This window comes from Canis aureus, chromosome 15 (genome assembly GCF_053574225.1).
Source record: "Canis aureus isolate CA01 chromosome 15, VMU_Caureus_v.1.0, whole genome shotgun sequence".
NCBI lineage: Eukaryota > Metazoa > Chordata > Mammalia > Carnivora > Canidae > Canis > Canis aureus.
In genome coordinates this window covers 42,768,571-42,784,849 of record NC_135625.1, presented here as the reverse complement: position 1 = coordinate 42,784,849, position 16,279 = coordinate 42,768,571, and the positions used below count along the sequence as shown (strand labels likewise).

Below are 16,279 nucleotides of genomic sequence, written 5' to 3'. Positions count from 1 at the left end.
TTATGTTTTGAAGAAACTGGCATTATATTTTACAAAGCACTCTATGGATAAAACAGTTAACATTGTATCAGAGAGCCCTTTGTTTACAGAGTTGATTCTCTAGTCCATACAGGGCTGACAATGCAGAGAGAAAACCAAAGAAGAAACTCAAAATAACAATAAATTTCTCAAAATCAAATAACTTACTTTTGGTGGAATTATAACAGCCTTGAAACTGTTAAGGTTACCCAAATTTGGTTACCAATGAAGAATTTATAACAACTAGCAAAGTTGTCAGAGAAGAGTTCTTAGTCATAATTTATTGGGCTTTAATAATAAATCTGTGGCTAAAATGAAATTATATGTAAAATTACATGCTTTTTTCTTTTAAGAGGAGCCATAACTGTCCTAGGGGTCTATGGCTCAAAACTGTAAGAACCACAGCTCTGGGATGCGTGGGGGAACTCAGTGGTTGAGCGTCTGCCTTTGGCTCAGGTCATGATCCTGGTCATGGAATCGAGTCCCACATTAGGCTCCCCACAGGGAGCCTTCCTCTCCCTCTGCCTGTGTCTCTGCCTCTCTCTATCTCTCTCATGAATAAATAAAATCTTAAAACAAAACAAAAAAACCCACTGCTCCACAGTAGGTCTCCCAAAGCAGGTTCTCAACCAGCCCATCAGGAGCACCCAGGAGCGTGTTAGAAATGCACGTTCAGAATCTTCATTTTCCCAGTCCCTCCAGGTGATGCTGATACAGCTACAAAGAACCGATGTTCTGAGCAATAAAGAAGGGCCACAGAGACGTACAGGGAAGCACTGGGCCCCGCATACTGCGATGCAGGATGGGATGCACGCACAGCCGCCACTCCCCAGGTCCTCATCCATGGCAGACACTGCTAACAGACCGTTTCCTTCCTCTCTGTTCTCAGAGATGGCACTGTCAACAGGGGGCTTGGGCAGCCCTAACCCGTGGATCAGTCAGTTACCCTACAGCCACTATTCACCTACCATCCTGCCCTAGTGCTCTGCCTCCCTGGTCAAGGGGAGTGCTAGTAAGCCAAAGAAATACTTCTTCCTCAACTGCACCAGCGGGGCTGACCTTTGCAAAAGTATGGAGACTGAATTCTAAGTATAACAGGCACAAATTTACCTGATGTTCTACCCTGATCTGAGATTTCAACTGCAACACTATAAACATACTGACAACAGCCTATGGTATTTAGAAACAATAATGTGAATAGTAACATTCTCTTACAAATGGTACAATGTATGGATTTATAAAACAAGACCGATGTGAAGGCGGAGAGAGGATGGAGAGAAAGGGGGAAACTGCCTCACTGAATCCCATCTCCCCAGTGAGTTTGAACAGTTAGAGGTACAAGATCCTAAAAGGTGGGGGACCCTAGACAAGCTCTTTAAGATGCATTTCATTTTTATAAACAGTTCTTGGTATTTAAGATGGTACCACAGCCCAAAGTAGTGGAGCTGCTTCTTCCTTCAGTATTAAGGAAACACCCATAGCCATCCGTGCTCGCCTCTCCAACTGCAGTACAAATCTAGCTGGGCCAATCCCCCCACTCCCTGCAGTAAACCTCCTCAGCAAGTGGAGTACCTTCCACTCCTGGGAGGTTTATGAAGAGGTCCTAAGTTGCGGACAACATGCAGAGCTTGTGAAGTTTGCAATTTCCTGAAAGCTGTGGTGGCAGCGAGGTGTGGGCAAGGAACCAGCTGTTCATTATGACCCTCCCCTGCCCGTCCAGTGGGTTTTCAACTATCAACAATTCAACTCTCCTCCTCTACCACACTCTACTCACTCTACCCCAGCTCACGCTGCTCCACTGGAGACCAACCCACTGCTGGTGACACCAGCTTCCTCTTCCCCTTACTCTTGCTGTATCCCGTTCACCGTAGTGCAACAGTGACCACATGTGCCCTCAGGGGTCTTGTACCTTGATAGCAACAGGGTAAACCGTGGCTCCAATCTCAAAACTCCCCTTTTTGAACATCATCACTGATGTATTATTGATGCAGGTTCCTAAAATGCACAAGACAGTCAAATGTGATTTCTTTTGATCCTTTACCTCAGAGATTAGGAATTTAAGAACTAAATATAATAGTAAAAATTCTAATGGCTCTTCAAACAGGATAAATCTGTCATCTCCCGAGCTTACGAATGAACAAGTGAAAAGGATAAGGAAAACACTGTACTGTTTACTACTCTGCTAATACAGGGTCACTTTCCCCAATTAACACACGCAGCAGCCAACTTGGGAAGTCTCCGTATAAATCCTACAGGAAGCTGAGACCCTGCCGGCAATATTACGGGAGAGATGCCTGCATTGGGAAAGTGGCATCCTCAGTTCACACGCTGAACTTCCCCGAGTTTTTAATCCCATCACCAATTTAGTGGAGGACTGAACGTCATTCAGTGAAAACAGATAACCCCAGCCAGAGTTGAGGGACTTGGTTCTGAGGAAACACCGGAGTCACCACCCTGCATGGCTTCCCCACCCAGCAGCTCTCTATAGTGATCGACCCCTTCTTACCCTCTGGGAAGATGAGAATGGGTAGCTTGCTTTTATCCTGCACATGCTCAGTCAGTCTTTAGAAAAAGAAAATAAAACAAAGGTTCAGATAGCCTTACATTCGTCATCATTGAAATGCACTTATAAATAATCTATGCGATGTCACACTGGATGTCGCATAAAAGCAAGTTAACAAATAGGACTATCTTTTATAAACCCACAGTCTAAGTCTCATAAAGACAAAACTTATAAAGACAGGGAAAATTGGGGGTCCCTGGGTGGTTCAGTTGAACGTCTGCCTTTGGCTCAGGGCGTGATCCCTAATCCTGGGTTCGAGTCCCGCAACAGGATCCCTGCAGGGAGCCTGCTTCTCCCTCTGCCTGTGTCTCTGCCTCTCTCTCTGTCTCTCATGAATAAATAAAATCTTTAAAAAAGAAAAGAAAAGAAAAAAAAGGGAAAACCAGAAGACTACTATTTAATTCCTACAACTGTTCAGTTAAGAACTAAGGTCTATGTAGAGGACAGTGCTCAGACCTGAAGAACATGCCTGCTACAGAGCCTGCAAACAGCACCCTCAACAACATGTGTTACTAGACTTCTGGACTTCCTAAGAGCCATGTTGGGTTGAACCTGCTGTCCACCTGACTTAACACTGTCCCTAAGAGATGCAGTAATGGGAATCCACTGGCAGCTTCATCTGTCCCTGTAGAAGATGGTCTCAGCTGAGTCTTCATTCCCCTCAGTTTCCTGCAAAGCTCTGGTATCTGCATGACTTGTACCAGCTCTACATTTTTTCCATTGCCTGAACTTTGTCTTTGTTTGTGATAGTGAATTCACTTTGAGATTTCAAACAGCATTTAAAGTTCATATGCTGTTTATTACAATGAGTACAAGTAATAAGAAAGGGAAGAGTTACCAAGTTGGCAAATACTTCCAAGGTTTCTATACGTTTTATATTCCATGCTTTAAGGAAAAATGTTTCCTTATGAACACAGCATGGGCTTGGTGTAGAAGACACCGGGATTTCACTGTGGAGGGATAACTACCTCTACAACGCACAGGTTTCTGTCTAGGGGCATACAGAGCAACAGCATCATGGGGATTTACCTTTTAGCCACCAGGTGGCGATCTTTCACTTCAGAACGCTCAAACCAGACGTGCGGGCAGGCCTTCACCATGGCTCTCTGAATCACACCCATAAGTCCCCCGTGCACTTGACCCACCTAATCTCACACAAAGGAATAACAGGGAGTGAAGCCAACCTCATGCAAATCCCCACTCTTTGGAAGAAGCCTCCAATCCCAAAAGAAAAGTAACCCAACCTCTCACCCTAGAACATTTAATTGATAAGCATAGGTTTTTCACTATTAAGAAACCATGACTCGACTCTCTGAATCTAAAGTTTTGCCTTTTATTCAGCGATATCAGGATATATGATTAAAAACACAGCCAAAAACCCAAAAAAGAAATAATGAAGCTGAATAATCCCTTATGTACAAATGCTTTTCCTGGACAGGTTCTCCAATGCTCTTGAGCCCACTCCCTTCAAACCCTCATTCCCTGTCTGCCTATACATCCAAAGTTCAATCTCCAATCACCCTCTTACTCTGCTCAGAATAGCTATCAAGGTTCCAAGGAGTTATCAAGGCAATAGAGACAAAGGCAACTATCTAAGCTGGGGCCCGAGTGTAAAAACATGTTTCCGTGTTTACACTCATAAGCAAGAGCTCTGTGAACGGTCCAGATGCACCCCAGCCCTGAACATTCATTCTAAAGCCCTTACTTGCCCAGGAAAGCGACAGAAAAAGGTCTTACCATGGCATAATAGCCATCACTGGCCAAAATGATGACGTCAATAGGAGAAGTGTGATTGGCCACGCAGATGCCACCATTCCTAGGCCTATTTTCCCTGTGTATGCAAAGCAACAAAAATTCATGTAAAACAACTCGTCTAGAACTCAGTCCTTACCTCACCCACCGGCCAGCTACAGATGGGTTGTTTTGCCAGTGCCATTTCCCCCTGTGCCACAGAGAGTGACCTTACCTGTCGTGGTAGGTAATGATGGCTGTCAGGGCTCGCACGCATATCCGGTAACACATTAAGTGAACATGTTTACTCAGGAACTCCTTAAACCTGGTAAGACAGGACAAAGATTTCTGTTTTTACTTTACACATACGAAGTCAGGAAGTTATGGATTCTAACAATGTAACCATCACTGCTACAACCCTTTATGATTGCAAAGTCTTTTTATAAATATCAGTGCATATGGTAAAACTCTACAATGTGGTAATGCCATTATGCCTACATATGAGGAAACAAATGAGAACTGCATCAATTCACCAAAGTTACTGGGTTTAGAATTTACAGCCCTCGAATTTCCAGTACAAGGGGAGTCTCCTCGATTACTTTCCTTCCCAGTCAATGCCTAGAGGCAGGGCAAACGACAGAGACTCTAGCCTCATCAGGGTTTAGCTAGCCCTATACTTCCAGAAGGAACAAATTTCTCCTTAAAAAACAAAATACAAAAAAAAAAAAAACAAAAAACAAAAAACAAAAAACAAAAACACACACACACACAAAAGCCCTACCTACATTCTTATCTTTTTACCAATTTATCAACACAGCAGAATGCTCAAAACTAAACAACATGCTGTAAAATCTGCTGGCCCTGGACTCCACGGTTGTGAGGTTGCTCCTTCATCTTCAAAATGGGAGGAATATGAGTGTTAGAGGGAAAAGAACAGTAACTCATCAAGATAAATGCCGATGTCATTGTTCCCACTGGGTTGTTTTATCTCTGTGAGATGCCATGGGTCTGGCTGTCCCCAAAGGAGCGGCCTGGCTAGAGCCACCGTTTGCAGAACTAAGTACCCTGCAGACGTGGACTCTCACACTCCACTTACCTCCCGTTCGGCAGGTATCCCACCACGGTCGTGCCTATCACCAGAAGGCTAATCCCAGTGAAGGCAAGAGCTATCCTGTAAGAATAAGACACGTGAAAACACAGCAAACAAATGCTACAGACAGAATGTAACATATGAAGATGAAAGTGGGCGTCATGAAAACCACCAAGGCCTCATCACCTAGGATCCAGATAAGAGTTCCATCTAGAAATGAGAGCAGGCCTAGCATAGCCAGAGATCATTTTAATTCCAAGCTGACAGTGAGCTATGGAGCTGACTCTCCACTGACACAATCTCCTTAAGCATGCAGCAGCCAGAACTATGGAAATGCCTACTGGCTGCTCTGCCCCCAGGCACCTGCTGTCCTGCTGTCTGACCCTTCCCTTTGGCTCTACACCCTAGCAGAAGCATAGCTTCTCTGTGGAGCAACAGGAAGTAGAGCCTCAAGGTACCAGCAGCCGGCACACCATACTCAGAACTGCACTTGGTACAAACACCTAAGAGATCAATATTGCCTCTGTATTAGAGAGGCAGGCTTGTGGGAAAGCACCAGCCACACCCGGAGACAAGTGGCCAGAAAGTACACCACGTTCCCTGTCCATGTTCAGGCCACTGAGGTAAGCAGCCTGATTTTAAGAAACCCAACTATTTCTGTCTAATGTGCAGAGAATCCAATGGCCTTCAAAAGATGACCATCAGTGTACCCTTCCAAGGTTGGATGCCAGTGACAGAATCATACTCATGCTCCTTCCTAATGCAGGAAAGCAAAGCAGGGTGGCACAGGTAGGTCAACCCCTCCTTGGGCGCAGGCCAGCAGCTCAGGCCTTTTATCCCCATGGGGCCTGACCTCACCTGAGTGGCAGAAGGAAGCAATAGCGAATCAGCACTCCTAAGCCCCATAAGACAGTGAGCCGAAGGCTGATGTACTGGAAGTTATAGTTGGTTCTGCTCAGCAGGTTCCAGGACTCCAATTCCTCTGCTGAGAATCTCTTTGTCACCTCATCATCCATAATGGTTTCCATTCCTTTCCGGCAAAAGTAGAAAATGTCAGAGAGCTCAAACTCTGGAGTATTATCCAGAGCCTTACTACTACCACTTCGACGAATTTCTTTGATCTCTTCTTCTAGCGAAGTGGGATCTTTTGCAATGATTCCTGCCAAAGAGAACACCCATGTCAAGCAGCCTGCTGCGATGGAGCACGTTAAAAATATTCAGAGTCCATTTCCTCCCTCTGATATAGTGAAGAGTATGTGTGGAATTAAAGCACTCAGGAATCTGTGTCAGAGGGATGGTCTGGGGCCAGGAGCACCAGCCAGTCTTACCATTGGTGTAGGGCTTGTAAAGTTGATGGTTCTTCTCCTTGGCTCCCCTCTCCATCCTCAACGTGGCCCACTGTGGGGAGAAGCCGCAACACACAAAATGAGATCCTTCTTCGTACACTGAATGCCTCTGTTTCCATCCTGGGAAAGTCTCAATCCCAGTCACCTGAGATCGGACTGTAGCTGAGAAAGCACCCACTAGAGAAGGAAAGCCAAAAGCTTCTCTTCTAGAGCAGTTCCCTCCTTGATGACAAGGAACACAAGATGAGTCACCTATAGTAAATGCCTGGGGACTCAGGAAGTTTGGGGAGATCTCTTGGGCCTAGGTTCTCTCTGCCTAAATCTCTGTCTTCAGGGTACTCACAGAATCCACTAGTGCTTCTTCACTGCTACACAGCAGCTATTCACCAACGGCAAAATCCCACACCCTCTAAGCAACTGCCTACCACTGAAGCTGCCTACTTCCCGAATTACTCCAAAAGCAACAATTTTAGTTTTTGAGTATTTAAATAATATATATGCCTAGACTGTCCATCCACCTCTGCATTTAACTCTCCACCTGTTTTCTTTTTAAAGATTTTATTTATTTATTCATGAGAGACACAGAGAGAGGCAGAGACATAGGCAGAGGGAGAAGCAGGCTCCATGCAGGGAGCCCGACGTGGGACTCGATACGGATCCCAGGATCGTGACCTGTGCCGAGGTAGACACTCAACCACTGAGACACCCAGGGGTCGCTCTGAGTAGCCTTTTTAACAGGAGGACCCCACAACCTGACTTAGAAGCGTTCAGTGTTAAAGAAAAACACACAAAAACACCTTTTGGAGATTTAAAAAAAATCTTATTTGATAGTCCCTCAAGCAACTCATCCCAACACTCTTTCCCATCTACAGAATAGGACTAATAGTCCATCAACCTCCTAGTTCATGGGGTCACTTGGGAGCAAATGAGATCACATGACAGAACCTGGACACTGCAAAACGCCCTCATGTCCTCACTGTGACTGGACTAACAATGGACTCTGGAAGAGATCTAGAAAAGAAGCTTCTTCCGAGAGCCTCCTTTCTTTGACATCCATCTAACTCACTCTCCCACTATCCCACAACAAGAGAGCCTGTCTCTACCACTATCCCACAAGAGGTAAAAACGAGCTCGCTAATCCCTAACTAGAATGTTACCACTGCATAGAAGGTTATATCCATGGCAAGTCAGAGAAATAGAACAGATATTTTAAAAGGTACCTTTTCAAACTTGTTTCCACAGTTATGTAGGGTGGGAGAGAAGCCTACATTCTGTGACACAGCAAAACCCACAGTCCAAAGCATTTGGTGTAGATTCTGCTGGCAGAGCCTCAAGTATCAGCAAGATGCTCTGGATGGTTTAGAAGAGCCAAAAAGCAGGACATGAGTTTAATCAGTGATCTGACCTCATCTGGAAATGAGAAAATTTCTTCAAACACAACTGTCTAGAAAAAGACAGCTTAGAGTCATCCACTCAAAGAGAGGTCTAAGGCAAGAAAAGCCACATAGCCCATTTTCTATACTTCGGACATTTAGTGTTTTGTTTTGGCTCTATGCATGGATGATCATTTCTAGAAGAAAATGTAAATGAAACTCCTACAATGGAGGAAGGTAGATTCAACCTGGGAATTCTATCTAGGGAAGAGGTGAAAAGGGCAAGACAGTTTACAGCAAGCCTGACATACAGACACAGGCCACTCTACCAGAGTTTAGGGTTTTCTATCTTGGCCAAGACTGCATTATACAGCAAGCAGAGTGAGAATCAGAAAAACTTGGTTCTGTACTGACAATTCTGACACTCAGAAGAGGTAGCAACAGGCAGGTTAATATATGACACTGAGGCTCTTGAGGACTAGCATTTAAGTCTGTGAGGACTGCTTCACTCTGCAAAATTCAAGATGGTGGTGGCGTTTTACTTGGAAGGGTACAAGTTAGATGAGACCCTGTATCTCCTAGCTCTTACCACAGAGCTGTCGTAAACATCACCTTGCCCTCGTGCCATGTCCATCCAGCTTCACTCGTTCACACCTCAGGTATGTTGTAAGATGCTTCTGTCTGGTCACAAGAGTTGAGGGGCAGGAGGGCAGGGTTGGAGGAAGCTGACAGTTAGCTGGAAGAATCGGTTCAGGAGGAGAGACTGATCCGTGAATTGGATTGTTTCAGCCTGGTGCAGAAGACTGAATGAAAGGGCCCTGCACATGACTCATGTCTGATAACTCCACAGCTGGTTTCTTGGAGCTGTCATTTTCAGAAACATAGTGTTCAGAAATCCAGAATAAAATTAAGAATCCTAGGCCCAGAGCTCTTTCCTATAAACCTCCTCTCCTTCCCCTGACGTGAGATGCCATTTACCGTGCGATCCAGCATCAGATTATTAAACGATTTCCTTCTTAGCTTCCCCCAGACAGAAGAGACCATTTAAGGGCATTAACAATGCTGCACTCTTAGGTAACATTAAACCCAAGGCAAACCTTGGCAGATGAAAGGCAGGCCCAGCTCCTCGAAAGGCGGATGGTTCAATGGTGTACTTGTGCTATTCATTCTATTGAACACTACAATTTAGGAATTATTCACAAGTAACATCCAAAAGACTTTGCGAGACCAATCTTAGCAGAAACCTCTCCTATTTTTCAGTGAGTCCCCACTGCACTGTCCCATACCAACCATATATGCCCATAGAATGAGACCCTTAGGAAATTCAGGCTCCCATCATCTAGCACCTCTATTCCCCTGCAAACACTATCTCTTGTACCAGCTCTCTTTTCTCCCCCTGCTTTAGCTATAACCTCTAAGTAGCTCCTAGCAAATCTGTAGATCTTTACTTCACTCAAGTGTCAACCTCACATTCCCAATCACCTGCTGGTCACTTCCATATGCAAGTTCAACTAGCCCTCACCAGCATGTTGCAAATAAAAGACAACATACCTCCTCCCAACCCCGAAAGTGCTCCCTTTCCTCTGACCCTCCTCTTGTGGCCCTGGGATCCCTCTGTTCATCCAAGCTTTCCAGCCTCCCATTGCTCACCAAGTCCTATTGATCCTCCCCTGAAACGGCACTCTTTCACAGCTGCCTCTTGTGATGTCATTACCTTTGCTCCCTAGATCATTCTCTTGCCTATTTTAACGACAACAGCAATTCAGTTGCTCTTTCCTCCCTTCAAATCACCCACCTGCTGCCAGTCTGATGTCACTTCCCTGATCAAAAACCTTCAATGCCTAAAGAAGCATTTGGTTTTATAATCTACCTCACACCCACCACTAAACTATGTACAGTCTCTAAACAAGACCGTACCTTCTCATCTGCACTTCTAGAATGCCTTTTCCTTTTTGAGATGCAGGTCAAATGCCAACTCGTATATGAAATGTTACCTACCCAATTCCAGCAGATTTCATCTTTCCCTGTGTATCTGAAATAGCATCCAATTGTGAATTGATTGCGTATGCATACACTTGTCTTTCTTACTAGACTCTAAATACCCTGAGGGGCAGGAGATAGAACCCACCCATGTTCTCATTCCAGCAGAGTCTGACAGAGGGTTCTGCGCCTAGTAGGCAGTCACTAATGGCTGCATTTAACTCCCCGTATTTCTCTTCATCAAGGTCTCCACGTGAAAAGATAGAGCTGAGACGATACAACCTACAACTACTCTCCATCACCTGCCCTGCCAGAGTCAACATCTCACCTTCTTCAGTTCATTCTTTCAGCTATTCAGGGTTACGTTAAACTCATCTTTCTCAATGTGATAGAGAGGACATGCCTGACATGACCTCTTTCACTACAAGTACATGAAGCAGGTGTTATGACTTCCACTCTATAGATGAGGAAGCACGTGGTAAAATCTGACAACTTAGGTCAAGTTTCAAAACTTGTCAAAGAGACCTAGATTTGAACTTAAGGCCCACTGGCTCAAAAACCCATGCCCATCCCCCTATAATCCCACCGTACAGCCTCTTCAACAACCACTACTGGCTTTCTAGGACACTCCATTGGCCACTCCTACTTTGGAATTTAATGTTTACAATTGTAACCTTTACAACCATCTCTGACTGACCTGATCAAGCCCTTGCCCGTGCGGCAAAATCACCTAGGCCATTTCTTTCCAACTCTCTATTTCCAGCTTTCTACTTTTTCTTTTTCCAAATCATTCATCCTAAACTCAGTGGAAAGCCACTCTCAGGACTTCTACTCCAAAGAATACCATCATCACTGTATTGAGAGAAAATCTAAAGCACAAACATTAAGAAAACAAAGGCACTTTTATTTATTTTTTAAGATTTTATTTATTTACTCATGACAGACACAGAGAGGCAGAGACACAGGCAGAGGGAGAAGCAGGCTCCACGCAGGGTCTCCAGGATCATGCCTCTGGGCTGAAGGTGGTGCTAAACCACTGGGCCACCAGGGCTGCTAAAAACACTTTTAAAGAACATTGCTCAGGATGCCTGGTGGCTCAGAGTTGAGTGTCTGCTTTGGCTCAGGTTATGATTCTGGAGTCCTGCAACTGAGTCCTGTATCAGGCTCCCCGCAGGGAGTCTGCTTTTCCCTCTGCCTGTGTCTCTGCTTCTCTCACTGTGTCTCTAATGAATAAAATCTTAAAAAAAAAAAAAAAAAAAAAAAGTAAAATAAAGAACACTGCTGCCCTCTACACACAAAAATCTACAATTCAGCATTCATAGGACCTCCACTTCAGTTAAGTCTTCCAGGACAGGGGACTGGGAAGACACTGACCCACCCACATTCTCCCCCTGGCAGGTATAATGAGGTTCTTTTATATAGAGGGATGTGCTGATTATGCGTAACTAGTTGTTAAGCTAGCACTTGCTTAGTTCTGCCAAAAGCACAGGTATAGGTACTGAATGAACCAATCTAAAAATGGTGGATAAAATCCCAAAGAAAACACATATACAAAATTATATATACATGTTATTACACAACACATGAACGCAGCTGCCAAAGACTGAAGAGTAATACATGTACAAAAATGTTAAGGTATTATAAGCTGTGGAAAGATGAATGATTAACATTATTTGTCTGGTTATCTACTGCTACATAACAAGCCACTCCCTAGCTTAGAAGCTTAAAACACCACCACCACTGACTTTGCTCATGAATCTGCAAACTGCACCAAGTTTGACACTGGCTGGGGGGCTGGAAGCTAAGGACTGGATCCCCTGCATATCTGCTCATGCCTGTGTGTGGTAGCTGATGCTGGTTGTCAGGGCTTCCCTGGGGCTGTGAACTGGAATACCTAACACATGGCCTGCCTCACAACATGCAGAAGCATCCCAAGAATCAGAAGTTACACTGCCATTTCTAGCCTGATCTCACATGTTACACAGTGTAATTAATGTCCACCACATCCTGCTTATCAGAAACACAGTCGTAAAGCAGGCCAGTACCCACGAGGAAGTCAACCAGCCTCCAACTTTTGGTGACAGGCATCAGAATCACTTAGAGAGTTTTAAAAACATACCCATACAGAACCATTAAAATCAGAATCTCTGGGGGAGATTCTAGTGCTCCCAAACGAGCACTTTTAAAATGCTCCCCAGGTAATTCAAATGTGTAGTTGGGGGAGACTCACAGAATTAAGATGATCTCTGAGCTTTCTTCCAGCTCCAAAATTATACATTATCAGCCGGATTCAGGAAGGATGAAGAGGCTTAAAAAGGTAAAAAATAAAAGTCGATTAAAAAACACCCACAAGCGGGGCGTCTGGGTGGCTCAGTCAGTTGAGCGTCCAACTCTTGATTTGGCTCAGGTCATGACCTCAGGGTGGTGAAATCGAGCCCCACACTGGGCTCTACTCTGTGCTGAGCAGGGTGCTTAAAATTCTCTCTCTCTCCCCGTCTCATCCACCCCCTATCTGTGCTCTCTTTAAAAAAAGGAAAAAACAAACAAAAATGCCCACAAACATAAATTTATTTTAGATGTATACATGGATACACACATGTATACTTTCCAAGCTCTAAAACCAGTTTGGCCAAATCCAACTTGTGTCTAATACTAATGCTGATGTATAGAGCATTCAGTTCTTACTATCCATTGAGGTCAACTCAGAACAGTAGGAGAGAGTCAGAGAAGACCAGACATTCCTGCAGTGTCACCTATAACCATACTAGAATGGTATGAGTCCTTTCTAGCCCATCCCTAACTCTAGCTTCTAGCCAGGATGTAATCATCCATGCAGCTCAGCAGGACAGCACCCAGGGTATCCAGAACCCCTTCCGTGCCTAATATACACATCTCTAGGAATAACACGTGCAAATCCAGTTCTTGAAATCTTAAATCTTGAGGTCAAAAATGGGTACACAGAAATATACACACAGATACAGACATTATTTCATAACCACTTCTAAATCACTGTACCTCAAACTAGTGATTTTCAAGATGTGGTCAGCAAGCAAGTCTCTGAAGGCCCAAGACTACCTATCCCATGGAATGGCCCAACAATATATATTTAATGAATTTCAGTTATGTAATTATGATCTACGTTAAGTCACAAGAATATACATTTAAAAATACAGTCACAATTAGAAGGATTTTAATTGACTGTGAACTTTAAAATATTAATTTGGGGGGACACATTCAAAATGGAATAGAGAATATACAGGGATTCTAGGTCTTTTGTGGCCCAAAGTGATCCAAGTTAAAAAATCTTAGCTACTACAGAATAACCCTAGGCTGATAACTCCACGATTTTTATGTTTTAAAAGCAAAAATTGCCATACATCTATGAGTTGACCACTTGCTTATAAACTTGAATGAAAGCTAGGCACCATTCAATGTTGTCTCCTAAAAGTTTACCAGATGTTCTACTGACTCTCTACTGGTTTTCCACAGTTGGAAACAGTTGCAAACAGTTGTGGAAAAAGTTCCACAGTTGCAAGAGAGCATGAATAGTAAGTTATATGGTCCACAAGAATATGGGGCTCTAATGAAGAATTACTTAGCCTGAAATTTAAGAAAATTACATTTCCTGATGAATTAAAATACTACACATAAGCAAAATAGCTGGTCCAAAGGCTGACTAGATCACCACTTCTCAAACAGATTCTAATTTAGTAGGTGTGGAGGGGACCTGAGACTTCCACCTCTAATCAGCTCTTAGGTGACACTCATGCTGCTGGCATCCCTACCATTCTGAGTAGCAAGTAACTAGATAACCCCAGAGACCATCCGTAGGGCTCAAAAATCCTATTACTGAAAACACTGCTATAGCAACAGTACTGACAACAGGCAAAAGGTGGAACCAGCTCAGCCATATCCACCAGTGGATGAATGGATAAGCAAATTATGACACAGATACACAATGGAATATTATTCAGCCATTAAAAAAAAAATAAAAATACTGCAATATGTCATAATGCAACCGAATCTCAAAAATGTTATGTTAAATGAAAGAAGGCAGTCATAAGAGAGCACATTTTTTTTATGATTCCATAAATACGGAATATCCAGCATGGGTAAATCCAGAGCTAGAACATAAACTCATGGTGGCCGGGGAAGGAGAATATGCAGGGTAACTGCTTCATGAGTGGGGGATTCCTTGTGGAGTGATGAAAGTGTTAATGAAGTAGGCAGAAGTGATGGCTATACAACACTGTGAATACAGTAAATGCCACTCTAATTGATATTTTTATGTGAAAAAAATCCTATTCTTATAGGAGTATTAAATATTGAAACCCAATATTCAATAATACATGTAAAAAATATTTCCCATTATAAAGTAACATTTCATACAGCTCACTTAATCTTTCAGACTCTTTAAAATAAATAAGCAAGGTGTGGACTTATAGAATAGGTTCCTTTGCTCACAAGAATCAAATATCCAAGTACCTTAGCTCGAAAAGAAAGTTTGCTAGAGGCTTTCACAAGTACACACCTAGGGAAATTGTTTACTCAAGACGCCACTTCCCATTCTCCCAACTTTCTCTGTATGCAATCAAGAGATAATAACCTGCCAGATAAGAAAAAGTCTTTACTAATATAGCAGCATTTCTTCCCTCCTTGGTGAAGCAACCATTTGTAAACAGCACAACTTACCGCAAAGATTTTTAACAAAGTTTTCATGTAGAGCTTTCGGATACCAAAGGAGACTCCAAAAATGGCCGGGACTATGATGAAAACAAGAAGGAGGGTGAAGAGGACAGTCAGGGAGATGCCCAGAAGGTTGACAATCAGGCTATCAAAAGGCAGCAACAGGAACATGGTGGAGGATCCAGGCAAGGCCAGTGCCCCCCCACCTCAAGAACAAACCACCGTCTTCAGATGGTCCTGTCAGACAGCACCAGCCTGGGAAAGAAAGTGAGTCCCCATAGGACAGCAAACCCCATTCCAGGTTCACAACATTTGACTGCCTGGGGGCAGGAGGACGTAAAAAGGGCCACAGGAGGCAGTCCCAAAATGCCAGCGCTCCCCAGAATAGATGGACTTTGGAGGTGAATGAGGCGGGACCAATCTTCCATACAAGCATCCGAGTCCAGGTGCAGTTTCTGTGAAAGTGAGTACTCAGCGAGGGAGGGATCTCTGCTCTGCTACCCTTCTGCTCCTTCCAGTTTTCCTTTTTCTTTCCTGCTCCAGAGCATTTAGCAGATCAATGTGTCCTGAAGATCTGTCATTGCCAGAAGTACCAAGAAGAGTTCCAAGTTGGTGCCAGAACAATCTTGATAACTTCTGTGGAGGGGGGTGACTGCTGGCACTTCACACAGAAGGCTACTGAACTTGAATATGTGGAAATTAAATAATTGTTTTACTTAAAACTCCTTCATAAGCTGAAAACTGTGTTCATCATAGAGTTCATATCTGGCCCCATTCTTCCTCTGGAGAGGTTCCTGGTGCGTGCTGCTTCCAGGACCCTCCAACGTGGAGAGCTACAGTCTTTGCCAGCAGGATACAGATGCTGGCACACAATGTCTCATGCTGCCTGTGTTGAGTGTCACTCCAGACGCATCCAGCATTGGTTTCCTCTGGATATTCTTCTCCCTAAGGCCCCCTTCTCAGCAGTGACCTGGGTTCTTGGCAAGAAGTTGCTTACATGCTGCCAAAGCTGGGGGTGGAAACAGAAACACCATCAGTCACACAAGTCAAGAGGAGAAACATCAATATGCTTTGGGGGTGGGGGGCGGTTTTAGAGGAAGCCTAGATTCAGTGCCAGCTTCTCAAGTCATCAAGGTCAAAGGGGAGAGGCAAACAACAGGTGGCAGGCGCAGATGTGGAAGGAAAATGGTGAAGTTTCATACAGCTTCAATTCCAATGATATGATCTGTGGCCAAATTTCTGAAGAGAAAATACATGGATAGAAGCGACATTTCATTTATATTACGAAAAGTCTCCCTCCTACTTGTCCCCAACTACCCAGAGTTCTGTCTGCAGATGCAACCATGTTACCACAGCTTCATATTCTTCCAAGGTATTCTGTGCTTAGATGAGAAAATCATAATTGATGTTTTCTACTCACCCCCCCTCACCCTGATAACAGTAACGATGCCATACTCTGTATACTGTTCTTCAACTTGCATTTTGTTTTGGT

The 16,279-nt window shown here is 43.9% G+C and overlaps 1 protein-coding gene across 2 annotated transcripts in view; it reads right to left on the bottom strand.

Moving 5' to 3' along the window:
* The window catches only part of GPAT4 (glycerol-3-phosphate acyltransferase 4), a 32,702-nt gene that overhangs the window by 4,491 nt on the left and 11,932 nt on the right, over positions 1–16,279 (bottom strand). Inside the window, exons 1-10 of one of the 2 annotated variants that reach the window (XM_077849319.1) lie at positions 14,794–14,933; positions 12,332–12,409; positions 6,731–6,800; positions 6,261–6,561; positions 5,409–5,483; positions 4,548–4,637; positions 4,319–4,412; positions 3,611–3,726; positions 2,525–2,580; positions 1,928–2,013 (exon numbers count right to left, since the gene is read on the bottom strand). In XM_077849319.1, coding sequence (XP_077705445.1) covers positions 1,928–2,013; positions 2,525–2,580; positions 3,611–3,726; positions 4,319–4,412; positions 4,548–4,637; positions 5,409–5,483; positions 6,261–6,561; positions 6,731–6,800; positions 12,332–12,379 — 936 coding nt within the window. In that variant the 5' untranslated portion in view covers positions 12,380–12,409; positions 14,794–14,933. Of the gene's footprint in view, positions 1–1,927; positions 2,014–2,524; positions 2,581–3,610; positions 3,727–4,318; positions 4,413–4,547; positions 4,638–5,408; positions 5,484–6,260; positions 6,562–6,730; positions 6,801–12,331; positions 12,410–14,793; positions 15,797–16,279 lie in introns of those variants that run through there. The other variant, XM_077849318.1, reaches the window with a different exon arrangement.